This window comes from Erithacus rubecula (genome assembly GCF_903797595.1).
Source record: "Erithacus rubecula genome assembly, chromosome: 18".
NCBI classification, from domain to species: domain Eukaryota; kingdom Metazoa; phylum Chordata; class Aves; order Passeriformes; family Muscicapidae; genus Erithacus; species Erithacus rubecula.
Window position 1 is genome coordinate 6,871,218 of NC_136670.1, and position 24,228 is coordinate 6,895,445.

Below are 24,228 nucleotides of genomic sequence, written 5' to 3' on the forward strand. Positions count from 1 at the left end.
GACTCCAGTCCTGGTCTCAGTCTGATCCCGATCGTGGCCGCAGTCTCAGTCTTGTTCTAATCCCCATCCGGTCCCGATCCTGGTCTCGTTCCAAAGCCCCGTCCGGTCCCTGTCTGGTCCCGAGCTCTACTCCTGTCCCAACAGCAGCCTAACCCTGATCCCCGTCCCTGTCACAGTCTGATCCCAATCCCGGTCCCTGTGACAGTCTGATCCCGGTCCCTGTCACAATCTGATCCCGGTCCCTTTCACAGTATGACCCCGATCCCTGTCACAGTCTGATCCCAATCCCGGTCCCTGTCACAGTCTGATCCCGGTCCCTGTCACAATCTGATCCCGGTCCCTTTCACAGTATGATCCCGATCCCTGTCACAGTCTGATCCCAATCCCGGTCCCTGTCACAATATGATCCCGATCCCTGTCACACTCTGATCCCGATTCCGCCGCCTCCCCCGCGCGAAGTCCGATAGCGCCACCCAGCGGCCGCCTGTCCTCCTCGGCACTACAACTCCCGGCCTGCCTTGCAGCGCTGTACAGCAGAGCATTCCGGGAGCCGGGGCAAGTGGCCTTTGCCTCGGCAGGCATGGCTGCCGCGCCGTAAAATACAGTGCGTTACTATAGCGACCGTACCCCCCCCCTCACTTTGCGACGGCGCCGTGCGGTAGCGGCGGGTGGCGCCTTTGTCCTGGCGGCAGCGGCCTGACGGGGCACCGGGTCCGGGCCGGAGCCGGCGGTGAGTCTGCGGGTCCGCGGCCTCGGTACGCGGAGCGCCCGAGCGGCAGGCTTACGGCAGCGAGCCTCGCCAAGGGCCCGGTCCCTCCCGGCTCTGGGCTGAGGCCGGGCCGGGCCGGGCGTGCCTCGCGGCCTGCGGGCGGGCCGCGCCTCCGCCTCGCGCCCGGGCAGCGCGGGATCACCGCGGTTCGGTGCGGCTCCGGAGCAGCCGGTGCGCGGGATGAGCGGCGCTGGCAGCGCCCAGGCCCGGGCGGAGGTAGGGGAAGCACAGGCGGGAGCGGCGGCCGCCGGTGAAGCTCCGGGCCGGGGGTCGCTCCCCGCTGCCCCGGGAGCTGCGGTGGGCCCGGGGCGAGGGCGGCGGGACGGGGGCGGAGGCGCTCCCCGGGCTGGGCGTGGGCAGCGCCGCGTCTGCCCGGGTGCGGGGCCGGGCCGGGCCTGCGCTGCCCCAGCAGGGCTCTCCTGGCCTTGGGAGGGTGCGGGTCTGCTCCGAGAGAAGCCCCTTGCTCCTCGGCACCTTCCCTGCCCGCTGTTTCTGCTTTGCCCCCGAACTTCTTGGAGACTTGTGTCGTGTTTCGCCTGTGGCAAATTAGTTTTAATATCCCACTCCAGCAGAGTCTTGCTTCCTGAAGCTGTAGCGCTATTAATAAACAACTCAGGGTTTGATTATAAGGTTTTTAGAGATGTGGCTCTAATTAATTTGCAGAAGATTTGTCGGCTCCTGAGGTGCCGTGGGCTGTCCTGTTGTAGCACCCACAGTTACTGCGCAGGGAATTGGCACCTTTAAAATGTCCCGGTGCCTCTCTGGCTGCATTCATACAACAGGACTTAAAGTGGGAATTAGCTGTTTTCCTGATGTAGTGTGCCCAGAGGTGAGACAGCATTCATTTATTCTGGTCTTATGATCACTGAATGGCCCTTAACTATGTGATCTACCGAGTGCAAAACTGTAGGAGGTGGTGAATTATCTTAGATGAGAGTTCTGGGGTAACTCATCTGATTTGCTGATTGTTTTGAAGTGGGAAAAATAGATCTCTGTTTTTCTTAATGTAGAAAGTTCTTGCAGCCTCTTCCTCAGACCCCTGCCATCCCTACCCCTAAGGAACACAAAAGGGAATTTCTTACGGCTTTTTATGCTGAAAGTGAGATGTCCTGCCAGCAGGACAGGCACATTTGACACCTGTTTGCTGTGTGTGCCTGTGCATTTCATCCTGCTCCGAGTGGGAACTTGGGCTAGATGGTGCCTTCCATGTTTTATTGCCTCTTATTCATTTGGAATTTTGAAAGCTTCTCTACCCTCAACTGATGAGAACTTGAACTGCAGTAGGGGAATAGAAGTCCAATGGTTCCATGTAAAAGATGGGATTTGGTGCTTCTCATGGGGGAGATAAAACTCTGTGTATATGTGTGGACAAACTTGTAGGGGGATTGGGGAAAATATGATAGAGGAGATTAATTTTGTTAGATTTTGGTTTGGGTATTGGGATGTTTTCCTCACCTCAGTTCTGGCGGTTAATTTTAAAATGCTTATTGGAAGGGAAGTGTTCTCTGCCTCCCATCTCTGCAGGGTTTCCTAAAAAGAGGGAAGGGTGATACAAATGTGAAGTTGATTGATCTTTAAAGGATAAATAAATACATTTTATGTCTCAAATCTGGAGTAGATGTATTTTTCATGCTAGTTAAGTGTTGCAAAAGTATTCATACAGAGCCGTCTTATATATTTTGACATTTGATTCATTTATTTAGAGATGACTTTTAAATTGTATTTACTCTAGGGTCCTGTTAGGGAGTATCTTGGTTATAGGCATTGCATGATCAAAAAGAGACGTTTCTGTCGATGAATTTCATCATCTTTCTTTTTCCAGGCTTCTTGCATGTTACAAACAGAAAATCCCATCCTGCATTCCTGTAGGTGAATGTTTAGGAAGTAGAACAACTTTATTAAATAATTTTCAAACTTTGAAGTTCACCTTGAGAGTTTCAATGTTATTAATTTCTTTAAGCTTTACCTAATGGTGAATTTTAAACCAGAAAGCCAGAATCCTAGGGATGGTGTTTTTTGTTAGCCTTGGCAGTGTTTGTTATGTTGGTTTGGTTTGGTTTGGTTTGGTTTGGTTTGGTTTGGTTTGGTTTGGTTTGGTTTGTTTGCTGGGGTGGTTTTTTGTTCATTTGGGTGAGTTTGTGCACTGAATGTTGCTGACTGCTCCAGCTGTGTGCAGGGGTGTGGGTTAAGGGAATGTGCTTTTGCTGCATGGGGGAGGTGAGGAAAGGTGCAGCTTTTACCTGGGGGTGGTTAAATTCCCAGCTATGGACCCGCCTGCTGTGGGAGCTGACATCTCCATAGGGGCAAGGGTGTGCTGTCTAATAGAGATGCAGATGAGAACCTGTGCTTTCCAGGATTGGAAAGCTCAGATTTCACAGCTAGTGAAGTGACCCAGGTGTGGTCACTTAGGAGTATTTCAGCAGTATTTCCTGATTCCTCATTCCAAGCCCTACTGGAATATTTAAGTGCTGTTATGCAATGTTGCAATGAGTGTTTCCACTTATTAAAATATTGCATAAATTTCAATACTTCTTATCAGTGGATTGAAGAACTAGATGTGACAACAACGGGTGTGTTGAAAAGCTTAAAGTTAAGGCGTTTTAGTGGAAAATTAGTTTTAATTCTATCTTAGTTTGGAGTTAAACCATTAAAACCTATCTGCAAAATAATTAGGTTTGCTACCTTTCAGTATTACAGAAAAGCTCAACCAGATTGCTGCAGTGAGTGTTTTTGCCTGACCTCCGTGTCCCTCGTATTAAGATTTCTCTGGAGTGAAGTTTGCGTCAAGCAGACCCAGTTGGCTTCTAGTCTGCAAAGCTGTTAAGTTTAATCTTGTTCCAGTTTAATTTTAATGTCATGGATTGAAATTATATGCATGGCCATTTTTTTTTTTTGCGAAGAGTTGGATTTGGAACGAAAGCAAAAATGGCTCGAGGACGCAAGAGCAATAGCATCAAACAGAGCGACTTCACTAACAGCACCAATCCTCAGGATTTAGAGAGAAGACTTTTTGTCGGCAATTTGCCCACAGACCACATGACTCGTGAAGAAATGGAAGAGATATTTTCAAAATATGGCAAAATCAGGGGTTAGTATATTATCTTATGCCTTTTTGTGGCAGGGATTTCAGGGAGAAATATTGCTTCATGCTTGTCAAATGCTATTTGATGATGATGAGAGGAGTGACCAAGGTTGTTTCTAAATAGTGACCTTTAAATTATAATTTTCCCTGCTTGCACTTTCTCTGGAAAAGTGACTCCTTCAGTACAGCTCAAAACATAATGCAAATATATCAGCTATGTTTTAGCTTTTAGGGTCGCAGTGTGATGTCACAATACTCTTTCATAGCCTCTTAATCAAATCTTGGTCACTTCCTGAGCTGAATATTGGTCACTGCCTTGTCAGAAGGACCTCAGTCAGAATCTGTGAGCTCTGCAGTTCGATCCTGGTGGATTTGACTTTCCCAGGAAGCTTGCAGTGGTTTTTGGGTAGAGTGCAGCTGGTGGGGTTAGCGATGGCCGGGTGTGGGTCAGCACTGCAGCACTGTGCGCGGTTGTAACCGGTCTTGCCCTGCTGTTAACTCTTGCAGCCCTCAGCATGTACCATGGCTATGGGTTCGTGCAGTATGACCGTCTAGAAGATGTCCAGGCCGCTCTGGACGGTGAGAAGGGTCGCCTTTATAAAGGGTATAGATTAGGTAAGGAAACTGCTCCTCGCTCTCCTGACCCCAGCATGCGTTCGGGAGAAAGAGTGCCGTTGGTTTAAAGCCCTCTGGAAAGGTCACAATGTGACACTTGTCTGGCCTTAGTCTCAATCACTCAGAATGTATTTGCCTCCTGAGTTCCTGCTGTGTGGTTCACCATGCTGCCTGGGTCTTACCCTGAATTTTTATGTGTTAGTATTTGGAAAGCTCTGTTAGCTTGTGTAAGAAAATGTGCAACAAGTAAGCCCTGAAAAGGGATCGCTGAAACCTCCAGCACAGAGTTTAATAACGTTTGTAAATCAAAACTGAGCTTCATCTTGACATGCTCAAAGGAACTGGCCACAGCACTTAGCAGCTGGTTGGCTAAGTAAACTTAGCTGGGATTTTTGCACAAGTGGAGCCAGCCTTTAAGCAGTGCTATAAATACTGGGTGCTTTAGAAAGGATATTTTCATAAAGATAAAGTTAATTCTGCTAAATGTGCCGGGAGCAGACTTAAACGGAAATGAATGGTTAGAAATCCACAAGTAATCTCTTAAATGCAAGGAAAAAAATTACTTTCAAAGTAAGGCTATGATAATTTGAAGAAAAACAGTTTGACTTAAAAAAGAATGACAGGAGAAATAAATAGTAACCTGTGGGAAGGTGTATGTAGAGTAACAAATAGGAGCCTGACGATAGAAATGAAGGCAAATAGACAAGAAGGGTAGAAGGATATGAGAAGAAATGATGTCCAGCATTATCCAAGTGTAGAGGCTTAAATAGGAACAACTTTGGCTGTTTTCGAATCTAAGGGTAACTGGCTGGCAATTATAAAATTTCTAACTGAGAAGACCAGTTAATGTTTTTGCTGTCTGTTTTTGAAGAGGCAGAAGGTGTGTTTAATGTAATTTTCATTTTAGTAGCAAAACCAAAAAGGTAAAACTGCAGATACCAAAGCTAGAGCTCTCAAAAGAATTAACATCAGTGACGCTCAGTGAACTACTGACCTGCCTAGTGTGTTACTGGTGTTTTTCCACAAGCCTTGGAAAACTAGGGAGTTTCCAGGGAGCTGGTAGAGTGCTGCAGGTGAGCCAGTAGGCAGGATAAATGGGATGAGCCTGGCATCAGCACCTGGGAATGAAGGGATTCTTTGACCTGACACTGCTGAGAAGGCAATTGATTAATGTCCATCAAAATAAATCCTCTCTTAATTACTCTTATGGTACTGCAAGGCCTAGGGCTGGGAGTGGCAGTGTTAATGTACAGATTGCTGTAAGGTGTTTGACTTAATAAGAAACAAGAACAGTTAAAAACAACAGAGTTAAACAGATTCCAAGTGAATCTAGAATGGAGTAGATGTAACACAGATGGAATTTCTCAGTGTTTTGAGTGGTGGTCTGGAAAAACTGAGTCCTGGCCACACAGGGCTTTTATAAGTGTCTTGGAGAGAAAAACATGTTTTTAAAAAAGGATGAAATAAAGAAGATTGTGTTACTGATGGCGAAGGGACCTGGACTTCCTATTCTGGATGCAGACAGACCTGAACTTTAAGTGAAGCTGACAGGGAAGGTCTGCACCCAGCCAGAGTACTTTGGTCATCCTTGGCTGTGCAAAACACTGATGTGCAAGTAGGAAATGTTTTGGTACCTGTGGGATTTTGCTGTTGGAAGAGTGCTCAGTTTTGGTATGCCTGGTTGAAAAAGGATAATGCTGAATTGGAAAAACCTTGGAGAAACCTGACAGAGGTTTAGAATTAAAGAACAAGCCCAAGCAAAAACCTGAAGAGAAAGGAGTGATGTGATCTCTGTGTTACAGACAGACCTGGGGATCAGGGAGTTTTAGTGTAGTAGGCATAGGTCTGACAATGCCTTAAATGTGAATAAAGACTTTTATCTAACAGTAAAGCAATTGGCTTCTGGAGTAATTTATTGGATCTGTGGTGGTTTCTGTGCTCTGAAGACTTTTAAATTGGAATTGGATGTTTTGCTAAAAGATAAGCACTGGTCCAGTGCCACTGCTGCACTTGAGATAGATGGATTCCTGTCACCTGTGTTTGTTCAGAAGGTTACACTGTGTGATCACAGTGACCCTGTCATCTCAAAATCCTACAGGACAGAAGACTTTTTATTTGGGCTTTTTTTAACCCGAAGTTTTGTCAGTGTTCAAATACTTAACTTGTAAATGCTATTGGCATTGAATAAAATGTTACTAAATGTGTGTTTTGCACAAGAGGAGGATCCCTGTCAAAGTTTTTTTTTCTTCTAGTAAAATATTTTTGTGCAGATTTAAATACATTTTTATTTGAAAGCAATGTATCATACTGAGTGTAAAAATCCTAATAGGTTTCTTCAATGGCATCTTAAAACAGAAAATAAAAATAATCTTAAACCAAAGAAAGCAGCTAGTGTCTTGCTTAAAGATAACACTTGACTTTAAAGGGGAAAATTATCAACTAAAAATAAATGCAAGGAAAACGGTTACTTCAGTTATGCATCCTGAGTATTAAATACAATCATTAATAACACAATAAGGTAAAAAGTTTTGGGAGAGTTTAAGTCCAGTGTAGCATTATATGAATATTTCCACAAATGCACAGAAGTGTTTTCATATCTTTAGTAGTAAAACTATTTAGAGAATAAATGTCCTTCAGATGTAGTTTGTAACAGTAGACCTTGCAGCTGTGTTTGATCCTGGAGAGGTGCTCTGGAGTTCTGTAAGTGGTGTGATGCTGCAGTTGTAGTTAATGTTCAGATTGCACTTGCTTCTCTGCCCCATCAGAGAAGTAACATGATGCTTGATTGACATCAAGAACAAAAATTAAACCTGATCTCTTAATTACAATTTTAATCTTGAAAATAATGAAAGATACTTTGGGATGTTACAGAGGATATTAAGGCTGAGTCTGCCAAAAGACATCATGGCATGTTTATATTCTCGTGCAAGGACTTTGAAAGTGGTTAATGCAAATAACTCATCAGAAATGTGACTTGTTAATAGATTCTGGGGGAGCAGATAGGGTCCAGATTTGGGTTCTTTTCCTTAAAAGATTCTTGGTAAAATATCCAAAGTCACTTTGCTGTTTGCTCTTGCCCCCTCCAGTGCATTATTTCATCTCCAGTCAGCTGTCACAGGAGGCTTTGAGAGCAGTGTGGGTCCCTGCCAGTTCTGGGCAAACTTCACTTGTGCGGGTTGAGGACAAGATTCTGTTTCTTCAGCTCTTTTACTTCTTTGTGTTTCCCTTCATGGTGTTTTTCACGGAGATGCTCAAAAGCCAACCAGTTTTCAAATTTCTGATCTGTTGCTCAGTTTGCATCACATTAACAATGGTGTTTTGAATGCACCATGTTGATTTCCTAAGGAGCCTGTGTTCCAGGCTCCCGGATCCGTTTCTCAGTGGTGGGGTCATGCACCTTAACACTGCAGCAGTCCCTTGGAAGGCAGTTGCACGTGCCCCTTTGAGAACCCTTGGATTATTTCCAGCAAGGGTATCAGCATGCTCCATTGAACAGGACTGGTTGTGAACTTAAGACTGTGCTGGCCATCATTCCTTTCTCAGAGGTTTTCAGACTCTGCTTTTTCTCCTAGAGTCCATGAGTCGCTTTCTGCTTGCTCATAGACTGCAGAAGAAAGAGGTTTTCTTATGGAAGGAAGAGTCTGGATGTAGGCCTGAACATACAGGGTTAAAACTTCACCCAAGCTGTCCACTCTATTTTGAAGCCAGAGAAATCCATAAAATTTTCATTATATTGTACTATCTAAACTTAATAAAAAATTGTCAAAGTGACAATGTCTCTCTGCTGAATGGATTTCCTTGTACCATCTGGATATTGTTGAGCTTAAGTTGCTTTCATTTGAATTGTGCTGATGATCTTTTTTTTGTTTCATAGCATTGAACAGATGGGTTGATTATTCTTTACAGATATTAATAAAGCAGTGGAAAGAAGAAATATGAATAAGGCTTCATCAAGGTCCAGTCCGACACGAAGGTAAAGTACCTGGAAGCAGTGAGTTATACTAGGAGTTCAGGCCTTGAATGGGCATGAGCCCAGCTGCCTGTGCTAACTGTCTGTGTCTCTTCCCTACTGCACCTCCCCAGTCAAACAGTGATGCTCCAGCAGGAAAGTGTCTGCTCCAGCTCTGAGAGCCCTTTTGGCTCTGGCACATTGGGAGGCACGAGGGAAACTTGTGTCTGCTGCTGTTACTGCAGCCCAGCATTCGGTTTTGCAGCACAGGCTGTAAGAGACTTGGGAGGAAGAATACACTTGATGTTTGCTCCTGCCTCCAAGGATCACAGAAACCAAGACATATCTAGAGAATGCCAAGAGGCTGCAGCATTTCCAGAGCTCTGCTGCAGAGGATCTTGGGGTCTTGCCTCTTCTGATATTGAAAGCTTCCAATGCTGCAGTAAGACTGGAAAGGAACACTTGAGCAAAACACAAGACATAGCAAATGTCTCTTGCACTGTCCAGTCTGCCCATGTAGTTGTGTTTTCAGTGCCTGTGCAGTCACTGATGTACTCTCCACCTTCTCCTGACTTCCCACCCCTCAGTGGGCTCAGCACATTCACCTCCTTCACCTCCTCTGTGTGGGCAGCCACAGGCAAGAGAAAAAGATATGGATTGGCCTGTCACAGGAAGATGACTTCAGTTTCCTTTCCACAGCATCACTAGGAAGCACACAAAGACTTATGAGCTCCAGTGTTGTTTGGTACAAGGTATGGACCCTGTGTGTCTCTGCTGTTAAGCTTTCCATGAAACAGCCTGGAGCTTGTTGAACTTGAAGGTAATCAAGGTCCTGTGTCTAGTGTGCTTTACTAGCTTGACCTGTTAAGTTACCAAAAATGAGGAAAAAGTGCAACTAGCAAGACAGATACACCAAAAAAACAAAGCACAAAGAATCAGTAGTTGCAATTCTTGGCACCATCTAGGATTTTTATGCACTGCACTTAACCCTACACAGGGCAAAATGTGCTTGCAGAGACCAGCATGTGGGCGTCAGGCCCAAGAAGTGCTGGGATTCTGATGCAGATGCAGCAAGTCTTGTGCCTGGGAGGTGCTTGGTGCTGGTGGGAGGAACCTGGGAGTATGTGAGCAGCAGGCACAGCCTGGCACATCTTTGGCCTCAGTGCCACTGATGCTGCAGCACTGCAGGGGTGAGGGGCAGGCATCTGTACCATGAGCATTGGTCCTTGGACTGTGCTGCAGAGGGAAAGCACAGGCACTGTTTCCATGGGCATTGCAACATATGTCATCCTGCCTGTGTGCAAGAGCAGGTGCCCGTGCCACAGTCCTAAGGAGGACTGGATGTGCATGAGCTGTGGATCTGTGGGCACTAAGTTGTGGACTGGACAGCAGCTGAAGGCTTTGGTGCCGCTGACAGGCGCTGCATTTCAGCTGCACTGCACACATCTTGGCCTTGCCATGTGGTTAGCACCATGCCCCAAGCAGCACTGTGGGCACAGGTGGTTGTGGGGTCACAGTCTTCAGGTCCTGGGCATGGCTGTGATCGATGAGCTCTGGACCACACTGTGGCCTGGGAACAGCAGGTGCCAGTGCCAGTGCTGCAGAGCCCCACACTGTGCCACACAGGCAGGGCCGAGCCCTGAGCAGATGCAGGCGATGGGGCTGATGCTGCAGGAGCCACACCATGGTGACAGGTGTGGAAGCAGAAGATGGAAGCTGTCCCTTTGTGCTGTCTCCTCCCTTGAGCAGGGCAGCCATGCAGACACAAGAGCCAAGGGCACCTGTGCCACATCTCTGCTTCTGTCGCAGTTGTGCGTTGTTCATTCCGGATCTGTTTGTCTCTGCGGATAATGAATGTGGCCGCTCTGGTCACCCTCACTTCAGCTGGAATAAATGTCATATGCCAAACAATTCCCCTGCATCTGGTTGTTTTGCTAAATGGTCTCTCAGCTATGGAAAGATAAGTTACTCAATAGCTACTAGAGCAAGTCAGAAGTTTTCCCTGAGCTTCTGCCATCATTCATTGTAGGTTTTGGGGGAAGGGGACTATGATGTGTCTCTCACTGTGATTTCAGTGCAGATCACAAACAAAAAGTGGATTTATATATCAAAGAGACTGAAGAAGTGTATACCTGGCTGTCCACAAATTCATTATGTCACTTAGAGGAGGAAGCTGTGTGTGCTCTTGGTGGCATCTCTAATTTGTCCCAAAATCTGGTTTGTATCTGACATGCAGACAGAGAATGCCAGCACTCTTATGTGTTCCCAGCACAGCTGGGTGCCTGACACCAAAATCCATGCACAGGCTCTGCTCTTCCATCTCGTTCCTATCACTCTGCCTGGCACCAAACTTGGGCTCTTCTGCCTCGTTCTCTCCAGGTGATCTCTATGTGACTGCACTGGATGAAGACTTAGGTCCTGCTTATATTTCTATATAAACTAGATTAGGGTGTTTGAGGACTGTAAAAGTCATGTCAAGTATGGGAAATAAAAAGATTCAAAAAGCTGGGGTTTTTTTCCTGATGGTTGTCAGTATTTTGGGGGAAAAACAGTGCAAACACATGAAGCCCCATAGTTTCTCTACAATGCTTTGTTTTGACTACAGTGAAGTTATGGTCTTCTCTGGAAAACAGAATACAACATGGAAAAAGCCCTACTGCTTTGGGAAAAGATGAAGCCTGGAACATTATTCTTCCTTGCCCCAGAAGACTGCAGTACAAAGTCTGAATGAGATGGATCATTCAGATCCAACACAGAAGTCTTTTGTGACCACTGAGGATGCAGTGCTGGTTGTGTTTAATACCCTCTTAACCAGAGCATAAGGCTGGCTTTCTATAGAAACTATCCCTCAGATCCTCAGGACAAGGCCGTAGCTGTCTTTGCTTTCTGTCAGCAGCACAAACCCAACCACAACATGGAACCTGCGATGTCTTTGCTCACAAGCTGCTCCTTTTTTAATCATATACCAATAACATTAATTCAGGTGTTCTCCTGTCATCGATGAGTGAATTTAATGGATCCCTTGAACACTCCTGGCTATTGCACATTTGTGGGTATTAGCCTACGTCACCTTAAATTCTGTCAAAGAATTTGCCAAACATGATTGATAGATCATCTATGGCTGATGTTGGAGGTTGGAGGCCTTAAAATGGTGTTTTCTGAAGTGCCTGTTCACTTCATGCACAGGTGCTCTACACTTAGTGCTCTATTAAGGAGCTTTCTGGGTTTTGTTTGGCTGAATATTAGAATTAAGAACCTTCTCCAGACTGCTTAAAAAATACGACTTTTGGTCAATTATTGTTATGGGATAAGAGGGAGGATTCAGCTGCTGTGAAAGGCCACTTTGGCAGCTCAGGTAAGAGATCTAGGGGTAACTTTACTTGTGTTATTAGCAGGCTAATGGAATTTCCCTGGTGTTTTCCTCAGAGAGCAGTACACCTACGGGGATGGCCGAGATGGCAGGCGCGACCGCTCCCCTCTGCGGGGGAGCCCACGGAGAGACCCCAGGGATGGCAGGGATGGCAGGAACGGGCGAGATGCTCGAGACACTCGAGACATTCGTGCCAGAGACATGCGTGATGCCAGAGACCACAGGGACCCACGGGACCTGCGAGACCCACGGGATATCAGGGACCCAAGGGACTTCAGGGATCCGCGTGATGTTAGAGACCTTCGTGACCCACGGGAGCCACTGTATGATCGATACAGGGATCCACGGGATATGAGAAATTCACGAGATGTGAGGGATCCACGGGATATGAGAGACCCTCGGGACCCTTTGTACAGGTAAACTCTCTGCGATCCTATTTGCCAAAATAATATTTTTCTGGCTTTCTGCTGCAATTGTTTGAGTGGTGTCAGGTATTTAAGGAACCACCTTTGGCTGGGGACAGTTGTGTGCTGCTCTGAGTCTTTTGAGGAGCAGATGAGTACCTCAAAAATTAAACTTGAGGGAGGTCTGGGTGTGATGCATTGGCCAAAGTCTCTGCCTGAGGTGCTGGAGGAAACTCATTGCTGCTTCTGAATGTTGCAGACGAGACGAATCTTACGACCGTTACCTGCGCCTCGATGACTACTACCGGCGCAAGGACGACTCCTACTACGACCGCTACAAGGAGCCAGAGGGTGAGTGCCTGTACCACTGTGTTTGGGGTGCCACAGCTGTGGTGCTCTGTGCCCCTCTGAGCAGCTCTGGAGGGTGTCACTCGTTCTCATTTCAGACCGCCTGAAGCGCGAGGAGCGGCGCCGGGAGGAGCTGTACCGTCAGTACTATGAGGAGATCAAGAGGCGTTTTGATGCAGAGAGACCCGTGGATTGTTCTGTGATAGTGGTGAATAAACAGACAAAGTAAGAGAATAGTTACAATCAGTTTTATTATTGCAGGGTAGGAGGGAATGGATTTGAACTTAATCCTGCCTTGAGGCTGTTTGCCTTATAGGTTGCTCTTGAGGCGTCTGACTTTAGAATCCCCAGAAAGCTACAGCTCCTGTTTTTCTTCTGGGAATATGCCTTGATGAGATGAGGAAACGTATCTCATGCTATAGACCTGTTGAAAAATAACTCCTGAATGCCTTAGATACAGTCATTTTACTTTGACATTCTTAAAAAGATGGTTGAAGGGGGTACAGTTTTTTTAGTCACCATTACTGACTTTGCCTCCAAAGACAATAAAATCACCCTCTTTCCTGAAGTGTGTGTGCACACAGACTGAATTTGTCAGACTTTTTGTGCAGTCAGTATTGCAGGTTTGGTTCTAAGTTAGCAGTTTAAGCTCAGCCTTGAGAGTTGTGTTTTGTGCTTGGATGAGGAAGTCTGTAGGACAGAGTATAAAGGAGCAGAGGATTCAGAGATGCTGTATTGGCAGTGGGTTAGAGCAGAAAGCAGCTGGTAGAAAAGAGCAGGCCAATAAGCAGTGAGGCACGTTTGAACAGCTGAGATACTGAACAAAGCAGGAGTAAATGAGTTCTGTTGGTTGGCTCCTCTGCTCTGTACCCCTTGGACCTCTGCTGGTGTAGATTGCTTCCCCTAATGAATTGAGTTGAAACACATTCATGTGTAAACAAATTTGTAATAGTGTAAATCCCTTTGCAAACACTCTTGTTTCTCAGCAAAGCTAAGGCTTGATTCGTAATTTATTTTGTTTGAACTGAAATGACTGATTCAGATCAGAATAAGGGCTTTTATATTGCTATAATGGGATTGCTTTAGTACTGTCCTGATAAACGTCATGAAGCTGGGCAAGTAATCAGAGGAGTAAATCTGAGATGGGGGGAGGGTGCAGTGCCAGGGTTTCTGTTGCAGTGTGTGACTGATTTGTTGAAGTGCTGCCTTTGCTTTGTGTAGGGAGTACGCGGAGTCAGTGGGGCGGAAGGTGCGGGACCTGGGCATGGTGGTGGACCTGATCTTCCTCAACACAGAGATGTCACTGACGCAAGCCCTGGACGATGTCAGCAGAGGAGGGTCTCCTTTTGCCATTGTCATCACCCAGCAGCATCAAGTTCACCGTTCTTGCACAGTTAACATCATGTTTGGCACCCCACAAGGTACTAAAGTCTCATTAGGCTGGGAATTTTGTGGTCACTCTGAACCTTTCTTTCAGGCAGAGCCGCATAGGACAAAGTTCATCCTTGCTGTTACATATGTCGTTGTAAATGACTTGACACCATGTCATAAATGTGAATATCATTATTTAAAAGGTTCCATAATACTCTGATTGCCCCTTGTCAAAAGGAATGTCTAATTCCTGCCAAGAGGAATCTCATCTGTGTTTTTGATTCCTAACACTGCCAGCTTTTGCATCTCTGGGCAAGTCATTGACCCTAGAGCTGCACTGCTCTGGGAGATCTCTGAGTAATACCAGCCCAACCTCACTCTACCACTTGTTGCTCTCAGAAAGAGCCTGTGGGGAATGTGGCAAATTAAAGGACAAATTTTAAAATCAAATGTGATTTAATAAGGACTTGGTAAAGGTAGAGATTTGTTAATAAAACTGGGAAGAGTTATGAAAAGATAGATCTACAGAGTGTTTGGGTATACAGGCTCCACCTCCCTAGCACCTTTACACTTTTCACATCACTTTCCATCACAGGGTGTGACTTGGTTGTTGCATGATTTGTAATTTAACAGAGTGGGTGTAGGTACTAAAAACACCTTGTCAGAATGTGTAGGTACTAAAAACACCTTGTCAGAAAGCAGCTATGGCTCTGATCATAGGCCTGTTCATGTCATCTGTCAACACAAGTGACTGGTTTGACCACAGCTGAGCTTTCAAAGGTTATCTCTCCCTTACTGTGTTCCCAGGTAATGTTCTGTGGGTTTGTCTGGGAGAGAAAACCTCTGAGTGCACAGTCAGTGCCTGGTGTGTGGTCACTGATTGCAGTAGCCCAGTTTCCTTAAACATCAGATGCAGATGTGATAGGAGAGCTCCCTCATTTCCTGCAGACACATATCTCACACACACTGTCACTTTGCTTCTCACTGCTCTTGGTTTTAATTCTAAACTTCTTTGCTTTAACACCTGTTAAACCTTTGGCAGGAGGCCAAAGCTTCTTTTCTTCACTGGATCTGCTGGTTATCAGGTATCAGACCTGATGGGTACCCCAGTCATTAGCTCATCCACAGCTCATTCTAGAGATTAAGTATGCTCACTTCAAGTGCTCCTGGCCATCTTTGCCTGCATGTTTGTTTCAGGGAACTTTCACAGCTTGTGCAAAGCCTAACGTTAAAATGAATCCAAGTTGCCTGTTAGGAGGAAAAGGCTTTGCAGGATTTGATGTTCTGCAGGTATAAAAAGGACCCTGCCCAGAGCTTTGGGCACTTTTGGGAAGGTAAAGGCTGTTCTGATCTCCCAGTTTGAATCTGTGCTGGGGTGACTGTTCATGCGTGTGCTTTGGGAGGTGCCACCATTGGAATTGCCCACTACTCATTTTATCACAGAAGAATTTGATTGCTGCTTGTTGCCTCAAGAGTGGTGAATGTGAGCAGCCATGTAGCACTGAGCTAGTGCTGCTCCCTCCCAGCTGCACATGAGATGTTAAGGCACTGGCAGCACAGAAATAAATGTATTCCCAGGGCTTTTCCTCCTCCCTTTTCCTATGGGAAGCATAGAGCCTTCAGCGGGCAAGTTTTGGATCTGTTCAAGGGTTTAGCAGTAAAATAACCGGGACCATCTTATCTCAGAGAACCAAGGATTTATGTGAGAGGTAGAGGGAGCTGCTTTCCTTTTAAGTGGTGAGAGACAAGACATTTCTGGGCTGAGCCCTCAGCTATGAAAGGAAAGGCTGGCCTTGCTGGCTGATAGCCACAGGCCTTCTGTTGGCTTTGGAAATGTAACTATTCCCATGTGCCTGGGAAGTTCCCAAGTCTGCACTCGCACTCCCTGAGCAGTGCCTGCTGCTGACTGGGCTGTGCTGGCAGGTGGGAGGAGCAGCACCTCCACAGGGTCACTTTGGGTCACTCAGAGCATTTCTTCCTTTGTGCAGAGCACCGCAACATGCCCCAGGCTGATGCCATGGTGCTGGTGGCAAGGAATTACGAGCGCTACAAGACAGAGTCCCGGGAGAAGGAGCGCGATGAGATCGCCCGGCAGGCTGCCAAGATGGCAGATGAAGCTATCCTGCAGGAGAGGGAGCGCCCACCCCCCATGGAGGAGGGTGTCAGAGGAGGTCACCCTCCTGGGATCCAAACTCTCTTCAACCTGCTGGCAGACAATCGCTATGTGACTGCTGAGGAGATAGATAAAGTCATTAATTACCTGAGAGACCGGAAGGAACGGTTGATGCGGGGCAGCTCTGAATCTCTGCAGGGTAAGTCCCACAGCCCCAGACAGAGTTTATTCTGTGGTTTGTGGTCCTCAGGGCTGGGACAGGAAAAGAGTCTGGGACTGCAAAGGAGTTTGGGAGCATAATATCCTCATGCAGCACCTCATTTTACTGGTGTCATTGCATGCCATAAGACAATTCAGAGCTTTTATAGAAGACTTTTTTATACTGGATTCTCTTAGGGCAACAGGAGGATTGCCATAACTGGTTGGGCTGCTACACTTGGTTCTATAGAGTGGTTTGGGTTCCCAGAGCCGTGCAGCTGTGATCTGAGAGTAGATGTTCACTGATGCTGTGTCTTTGGTAGCTGTTTCATTAGTTTTCTTTAGATGTCCCTTCAAGGGCATTTGCAGAGCTTTAACCATCTTTCCTTTCCTTCCCAGCACCCATATCAAGACAGCCTTTGGGGGCACCTTCAGGATCATCACTGGGTAGTCAGTCCAACCTTCCAAGTTCTCAGGCTCATCAGAGTTCACAACCTCTGGTCTCTACTCCTTCTGTTCCAGTGTCCTCTTCTACTCCTCAACAGGAGCTTCAAGCAAAAATCCTCAGTCTCTTCAACAGCGGGGCGGCGGCAGCTGCTGTGGCAAACAGCGGCCCTGCGGCCTCCGCGGGCTCTTCGGGCAGCACTCCCAACCAGAACTTTGCTAACATGGCCGGCGGGCAGCCCCGGCCAGCACAGATGAATGCTGGAAATCTAAACCAGGCTCAGCAGAGATTGCAGACTCCAAACACGCAGCTTCCCGCTCTGCCGGGCCCTTCGAGAAACGCGGGTCCCAGACCTGGAGCTCCTCCGCAGCCTCAGCCGCTCTATGGTCAGCACCAGACCCGCCTCCCTGCGCCTGGCAATGTGCCTGCCCAAAGGCCCGTGTCTTCTGGTATCAACTTTGACAACCCCAGTGTACAGAAAGCCTTGGACACCCTTATCCAGAGTGGTCCTGCACTCTCCCACCTTGTGAGCCAAACCGTGGCCCAGGGGCGAGCAGGGTCCTCAGCCCAGCAGCCCATGGGTGCTTACCAGCGACACTATTAGAGCTGAGCTGTTGGGCCCATTCCCCTTCCCTTTGCCATTCCATACTTATAGCTGTTTAAGGAGTCTCCCATCCTTGACCCGGGACAGATGCCCTGGACATGCATGTCCTCTCCACTCTGGCAAGAGTATACCCCCTGCAGCATTGCTGCCAACGGTTGCTGGCGCTGCCCTCCCTCTCCTTGGTCTGGTTAGCAATGTTTGGAGCAGAATGCTCAGTTTTCTCCACAGCACATTGTGCTGAACTGTGTTGGATCATTGGTTGTCTTGTCCCATCCCAGAAGCTGCCACAGTACCAGTCCTGCTGCATTTTCCTTATTCCCAGCACCTGGTGTACCTTCCCACTGAGGTGCAGTCTGGGCTCACTGATTGGTCTCGGTGTAGTTTTGGACTGTTGGTTTTGATGAATTAGGGAACTGAACAGAGCAGCAAACTGACGGGCCTTGGACACCCACCACTGTGGAATGAGCACTATTTTTCTTTGGATTTCTTTCTTTCTTCTTTTTTTTTTCCTTTTTTTCTTTTCACCCTTTTAATAGCATATAAGCCATTTGGAAAGTCCAGTGATTGTGCTGGTAGCCAAAATCATGAAGCACATGCCTGACCACTGCTCAGTAACCAGGACTGTGCTGGTGTTCCTCACCTCAACCCACTCACAGAGACTGGCAGCTGTGGGCTGAGCAACATAAGGACTTCCAGCCAAGGCAGAGATTTCAAATGGTCTGTCAGTTTTCCTACTGTGAGTAATCAGTGTTAAGATCAACCTGGTAAATTTGATGTGTAACTTTCCTTTTCTTACAATGTTTGGCACGGTTGTTACTGTAGCTCAGCTGCAGCCACACTGATGTGCTGCTGGCTCTCCCTGGGAATACCTGTCACCAGGTATTGGGAGCAGTGCTGCTCTATCAGACCTCTTCTTGCTGTTAATGGATGTTCAGTCCATCTGAGGAGGAGAGGCAGTGCCAATACTGTCATTTTAAACATTTTTTCAACACTTTGGTAGCTGCAGCAGACAGTGGAGTGGTAAATCAGGCAGTGATTCCTCACCTTGTTTTTACTGGGAACATACTTTGATACCAGAACACAAAACATCACTTAACTGTGTGGTCCTCCCTGTCATGGTCTTCTTGGAGTCTGGGCTTCCTGCAGGGAACCAAGAGATACTAAGAAAGCAGTGGGTTGAAGCAGAGGATTTTCTTTGTCCCAGGTGGTTTGTGTTGTAGCATTTCTTTTATCTCTGTGCTGTTAACAAGAGGACATTACTTTCTAATAAAAGGCCAGAAAAATTACTTGTTGCATTTTTTGACATTTAGAATATGTCATTCCACTGTGTTTGCTGTTGCTCTCCTCTCCTGGGTAAGCTGTGCTGGAAGCTCCACACTGGATGCAGAGCAGAATGTGTGTGGACCTCACAGGTCCTGACTCGCACAGCACTGGGGTGGCCTCAGGCCAGGAGATGTGGTGTGGCATGGCTGATGTGAGGGCTCCAAAAGCTCTCTGGTGGCAGGTGGTGGGAGGGACAGGTCCAGGGCAGTGCCACAAGCCAGCATGAGGTCAGGGCTGCAAGTCCCAGTTCATGCTCCTATCACCCCACAGGCTGAGTCTGGACAGCAGTGTGTGTGTCTGCTGTCTCTCCTCCTGTTAGATCCCTTTCTTCACCTCTACAATCCTGCAGCCAGGTAGAGCACTTTCACTGGGGTGACCAGAAACCTTTGTGAGGTGAAATGTGGGAACTGCATCCCTTTGGAGAGGCTGTTCCTCTCCCTGTGCTTTGCTTCCTTTGCAATCTGCACCCTGTCATAACCTCCATGTTATGGAAATGGTGCAAAATAGCTGTGGAGACCTGGAAGCAAGTGAAAAGTCCCCGTGCAAGTACTGAAGGGTGTAATAAAATCATTTATTGCATTTTGTGCAGACAGGAGTCTAGAAAAATGAATACAAGTAAAGCAGTAAAGCAGTAACAGGGAGCATTCAACAGCTGAGGAGCCACTCCTCCATGAACACCTGCACAGAGAACACAGGGTCTGCACTGAGGCGGCCTAATGCACAACACTGAAATACACACAGAAATTAAATGCAAGCCTAATAGGGTCTTTTTTTTTGGTTTGCAACCTGTTTTATTTACAAGGTTTTAAACTTAATTGCATTGCTCTGCACACAGATTCTCTAAAACACAAAGCATTCTAGGTCACTACATGTCTATTGAAATATTGCACTCGAATAAAAGTCACTTGAATGGACAGAGAACATCTAGCTACAGTGATTAAAAGAGTATTGAATGAACCGACTTTGTGATAACATTCATAACAAATATATTGCACATGTAGCACAGAAAGTGTTGTAACCAGCAGATCTCAGACCTTTTGGTCTTTCTGCCAGTTTTTAGTCCTGCTACACAGAGGAGGGTCTTGACTCTTCTAGTGCAACTCTTGCCTTGTGCATTCTCTTGTCCTTCCTCTTACCCAGCCATGGACCAGCACCTGCCCAGGCTGGATGCTGCCTGTGCCTCCTGTCCCTGCTGCCCTGTGGCTTGCTGCCTGTGTTGCACGGTGGCCACAGTGACCTGAGCTGCCCTCCACAGTGACCTGAGCTGCCCACTGCCATTCACAGGGGCCAGGGCTGCCTGGCTCTCTTGCAGCAGGGACTGGAGCACGTGCCACCAGCGCTGTGTGCTGGCCAAACACTCCCTGCCGGCTGTGGCCACACTCCAGCCCACCCTCCCGTGGGTTGTGCTGCTCAGTGCTGCTGCAGCAGCAGCCTGCCTGTAAAACAAACTGGGGGGTCAAGACCTTCCTGTCTGGAACAAAAACCGGACCGTGTCTGCGCATGTGCCAAGGAGGAACTTGCATGTCTACCAGAGGAGGACACTGTCTTCACCACGGTGGAGCGGCAGAAGGGTGCTCCATGGGGAAACTGAACACTCACAGAGGCCAAACGTGCAGGGCTGGGTTTGTAAACTAACATGCAGTGCTGTCTGCTAAAATTGGCCCTCTCCAGCCGACGGCGAGGGGACACGCTGTGGAAACCAGCTCCTGTCTTGCCACAGCCAAACTGCCTGGCAGGGGTGTGGGAGCAGCCCTGACTCTGTCCAGAGCTGTGCCCCTGCTCTTGCTGAAGGATGGGGAAGGGGAATGCCTTTTGTCAGCAGTAGTGATGCAAAGGAATGGCCTTCCTTCTCCCTGAGGGAGCTGGGACCATGGCTTTGCCATCAGGGTGGAAGTGATGCTGAGGGGAATGGGATCCACTCGTGATGCTGGGGGGTGAAGCAAACCTGTCAGAAGTGTGCCCTGGCTGCTCTCACCACTGCTCTGCAAATGTCATTCCTGGCTGCCCTGTACCCACAGCCAACCAGGAGCCTCTCACCTGATGCTGTGAGGGTGGGTGCTCTCTGCAGGCTCAGCAGAGGCTGTGCATAACCTGTCCTTGCCCTCTGCCCTGTGCCATGTGCCAGGGCAGGAGGGGATCCTGCTAACTGCCTCAGGCCCAGCAGCACAGGGGGCAGCAGCCAAGCTGCAATTAGAGGGCAACTGCAGGGACTGAGTGGCATCTTGTGAAGAGGCAGAGCAGCTGGCAAGTGCTCGAGGCCCAACAACATGGTGCTAACACATGAGCTGTGTGGGGAGGCTGCTGTGCCTCCCCCGCTGCTGCTGAAGTGCCTCAAATAATTTTGGGAGGCTGCAAACAGCCCGTGAGATTGTGTGGTGGTATAGGGCCAGCTCTAAGGGGCAGAGCAGCTAGACACTGGCAAATGCTGGTTCCCATGGGCTGCCCTTCCCAAAACTAAAGGAAATTTTCACTTGCAGACCCCTACCTGTTCTTATCACAGCTCCTGGGCTGCTGAGGCAGCAGAAGGACTGGAAAGTGCTGCCCCTGTGCATCTGCACCATTTGTCAGCCCTGAGCTCCTGTGCTGAAGCCAGGTCTCAGCTCAGCCCAACAGTCCCCCTGTAAATGCTGAGCTCCCCACATTCAGGGACTTCCACAGCAGCTTCCACAGCAGCGTCTGTGACACAGACCTGCAACCACACAGGCAGCCAAGCTACCCTAGCACAAAGTGTGACTGGGACTGCTCCTGGAGAGAAGGGAGGCACTTCGGGAGTGATGGAAATGTAGGAGCAAGGTATGAGCAGGCACAAATGTGCAGCTGGGGCTTGGTTTTGGTCTAGGAGTGTGTCCAAGTAGTATCTTATAGCAAAAAAAAAAAAAAAATTCCAACATCAAAAAACCCACTGCTTTTTATCCAAGCATCCCCAAATAGCTTTGGCCTGGACCTGGAGTAGAGGAGCTCTGTAAGGGAGCAGGGGCTGGAGTGGCCAGTGCAGGGGGGTTTCCTGTTCTCAGGGAGGCAGGAGCCAAGGTTGGCAGGGAGTGGGGGATGCAGGGAGCTGGGACCAGTCAGGGCTGCCTGTGCCAGGCAGGAGGCAGCTGCTGTCTGGATGGATACCCATGGGGATGCTGAAGCAGCACCCGCTCCCCCTGCACCTGCTGCAGTGCAGAGCAGCACTGGAGAGTGTCTGGAGGGGCTGAGGGGGCGAGTGCTTCAGCACAGGGACTCAGCTCTAGCCAGGGACAAAGTGCTGCCCCAGGGCCCAGGCTGGCACAAAGCCGCCAGTTCTGCCAGGAGAGGGCAACTCTTAGCAGGCTGCACTTTGAGTGGAAGCTCAAATCTGCTGTGAAACAAGTTCAGAAAAGTCTGTGACTTCTTTTCCCTGAAAACTCTTAAGAAGCTAAATTGAGAAGAGAATAAACCTGCGACCTGGCCCTTTCCCAGGGGCTGCTGGTGGCCGGGGAAGGCTGCAGCCTCCACCACCACTCTGGAGCGCTCGGTGCAACGGATGGGCTCCTGGTTTGTGCAGGAGCAGCCCGGCTCAGCTCCCCGTCCCTGCGGCCTGGTGCTAGCAGAGCCCTGCATCTCTCAGAATAGATATAGATCTCTATATATAGACTTCATCTGGTTCTATTAACATAAATATGATCACTTTAAAAATACACGTACTGTATTATGTACACTATGTACATGGGGCTGGGGCGAGCGCCAGCGGCACCCTGCTGCCCTCGCACCGCTTCCTGCGTGGTTCCTGGAACCGTTCACATTTGTTAAAAGCGCCTCAGTTTCTCTTCTGTCAGAGATGCTGGGGGGGTGAGGGGGTGGGGGGGACAGTGACGGGGTGACCCTGCAGCTGCTGCCAAAGAGAAGAGGTGTTGGATCTGCCCCGGGGGGCTCTGCTGCCCCTGTGGGGGCTGGCGGCTGCGGCGTGGCGGGTGCCGGGGCTGCCCTGGCCAGCCGGGTGAGGGAGTGCCATGATGCCCGGGGGCGGTGGGACCCCTACGGCCCCCACCTCGCTGTGACGTCTCGCTGGTCAGATCAGCAAACAGCCTTTGCATATGTTAAAAATACACACAGATCCAGAGTGTCTTACAGCCCCCGGCAGCATCTGTGACTGCCTGGGGACGCAGCCAGGGCTGGGTTAGCAGCGAAGCCCGGGGAGCGGCAGGGAGTGCAGCGGGGCACACGGGGGACCCAAACACATGTGCGGGTGCTGGGGCCAGCCGGACTGGCTGATGCTGGGCCCTGAGAGCCCCCAGTTTAGTGCGGTGGGGGAGCAGGGTGGGGGGACACCCCTGTGCCAGGCCAGAGCAGCTACCCGGGGTCCCCAGCACCCCGAGTGGCTCCCGACGCCGCAGCTCCACAGCGCGACTCCTACGCAAGAGAGAGCCTGGAGTCAGGCAGGAAAGACGGGGAACACCCCCAACCACCCTAGGTCAGGGCTCCTGCTCTCACGGCCTTGCTGCGCTCCAGCACCTGAGCCTACATAGCCGCCCCCCACCCTCTGCCTCCTCCAAACCATCGTGCTGCATCTCCACCAGCTCAGCCCGCGCTCTGTCCGAGGCAGCGGCGAGGCGGGGCTGTCCGGACCGGGGCGGGGAGGGGCAGCGGGGGTGCAGCGCCGTGCGAGGCAGCTCCGGGCGCTGCTGGAGCCGGGGACAGGAGCGAGGGCAGCGGCGTGAGCTGAGCTCTCTCTTCGGCAGCGCCTCGCAGGGAGGCACGGCGCCGGCGGCGGGACAGGGCGCGCCCAGCCCAGTCTGTGCAGGAGTAGCAGCACGGTGGGGCCAAGGTCCGTCCGGGCACAGCCGCGCTCCTGCCCCGCCAGGGGCTGCGGCGGCAGTGCTGGGGCTGGCCCTGCCCGGGCGGGCGGTGGCGGCAGCGCCGAGCTCTGGTGCTCAGTCCGCGGTTCACTGTATATATTTATATATAAACAAGGACAGCAGTGCTGTGGTGTTGCAATGAGGAACAGCTGCTCTGGTGCTGGATGCTCCCGGAAGATCTGGTGCTGCAGTTCGAATGGAGAGATCAGGGGTACGGCCAAAGCCAGGAAAAGGTTCTGCGCACCGGCTGCCATCCGGCCTTCCCTCCTCCCCTCCGGGAGCGCGGTGCAAAGGGGTGGCGGGGCTCTCGGTGTGCAGACAAACCTCTCTCGCGCCGTCTTTCAGGAGTAGATGGTGATGACCTCCCGGCCCCCACCACGCACCAGGAGCACTCTGTCCAGACGCTCCGTCAGCACCTCCAGGAACTCCATGTCTGCACAACTGTCAAGGAAGACAAACTTCACACTGGAACATACATGGGGACAGGCCTGTGCCATCCCTGCCATCCCCAAGCCCAGCTGAGCCCGCAGCATTGACACCTCCACACCAGAGCCAGGAGCTGGCGGGGTCAGTCCCAAGCTGAGGGGCCAGGGAAGCCCACCCATACTGGTGCTGTGTGATGGGGATGGTGACTGAGCCAGCAGATGGCTGAGCCCCACAGACTTGTGCCCAGATCCCCATCATGTGCCATTGCACTCATGGGTGTAGGTGCAATGTGGTCCCACCACCCATCACGTGCTGGAGGGGCAAGCTGGTGCCAATGACAGCTGCTGGACCCAGCCAGGAGCAGGAGGTGTGGGGGGGTGTCCAAGCTCAG

General features: G+C 49.4%; 2 protein-coding genes across 9 annotated transcripts in view; one reads left to right on the forward strand and one right to left on the reverse strand.

Moving 5' to 3' along the window:
* The first annotated feature begins 543 nt into the window (after window positions 1-543).
* Window positions 544-18,554, forward strand: NCOA5 (nuclear receptor coactivator 5). 4 transcript variants are annotated; one of them, XM_079321497.1, is made up of 10 exons: window positions 544-730; window positions 3,670-3,857; window positions 4,359-4,466; window positions 8,373-8,439; window positions 11,842-12,201; window positions 12,449-12,540; window positions 12,636-12,762; window positions 13,759-13,958; window positions 15,897-16,220; window positions 16,619-18,554. In XM_079321497.1, the coding sequence occupies exons 2-10, from the start codon at window positions 3,695-3,697 to the stop codon at window positions 17,266-17,268; spliced, it is 2,091 nt and encodes a 696-aa protein (XP_079177623.1). In that variant the 5' UTR covers window positions 544-730; window positions 3,670-3,694; the 3' UTR covers window positions 17,269-18,554. The 4 variants fall into 4 exon arrangements, with proteins under 4 accessions (XP_079177623.1, XP_079177626.1, XP_079177625.1 ...); XM_079321499.1 differs by having other exon boundaries at window positions 667-755; XM_079321498.1 differs by having other exon boundaries at window positions 688-985.
* A 587-nt stretch (window positions 18,555-19,141) lies between these two features.
* The window catches only part of SLC12A5 (solute carrier family 12 member 5), a gene marked incomplete at its 5' end in the record, with an annotated part of 31,294 nt that continues 26,207 nt past the window's right edge, over window positions 19,142-24,228 (reverse strand). For 3 of the 5 annotated variants that reach the window (XR_013776297.1, XM_079321467.1, XM_079321465.1), the window contains one exon: window positions 19,142-23,844. Coding sequence is in view for 4 of the 5 variants with exons in the window: in XM_079321467.1 (XP_079177593.1) it covers window positions 23,753-23,844 (92 nt within the window). The remainder of the gene's footprint in view (window positions 23,845-24,228) is intronic. The other 2 variants (XM_079321466.1, XM_079321468.1) reach the window with 2 other exon arrangements.

Coding starts and splice junctions, on each gene's coding strand:
- NCOA5 (XM_079321497.1), top strand. CDS start 3,695: ATGGCTCGAGGACGCAAGAGCAATAGCATCAAACAGAGCGACTTCACT. Junction 3,858..4,358: donor AAAATATGGCAAAATCAGGG/GTTAGTATATTA, acceptor TAACTCTTGCAG/CCCTCAGCATGTACCATGGC. Junction 12,541..12,635: donor CCGCTACAAGGAGCCAGAGG/GTGAGTGCCTGT, acceptor TTCTCATTTCAG/ACCGCCTGAAGCGCGAGGAG.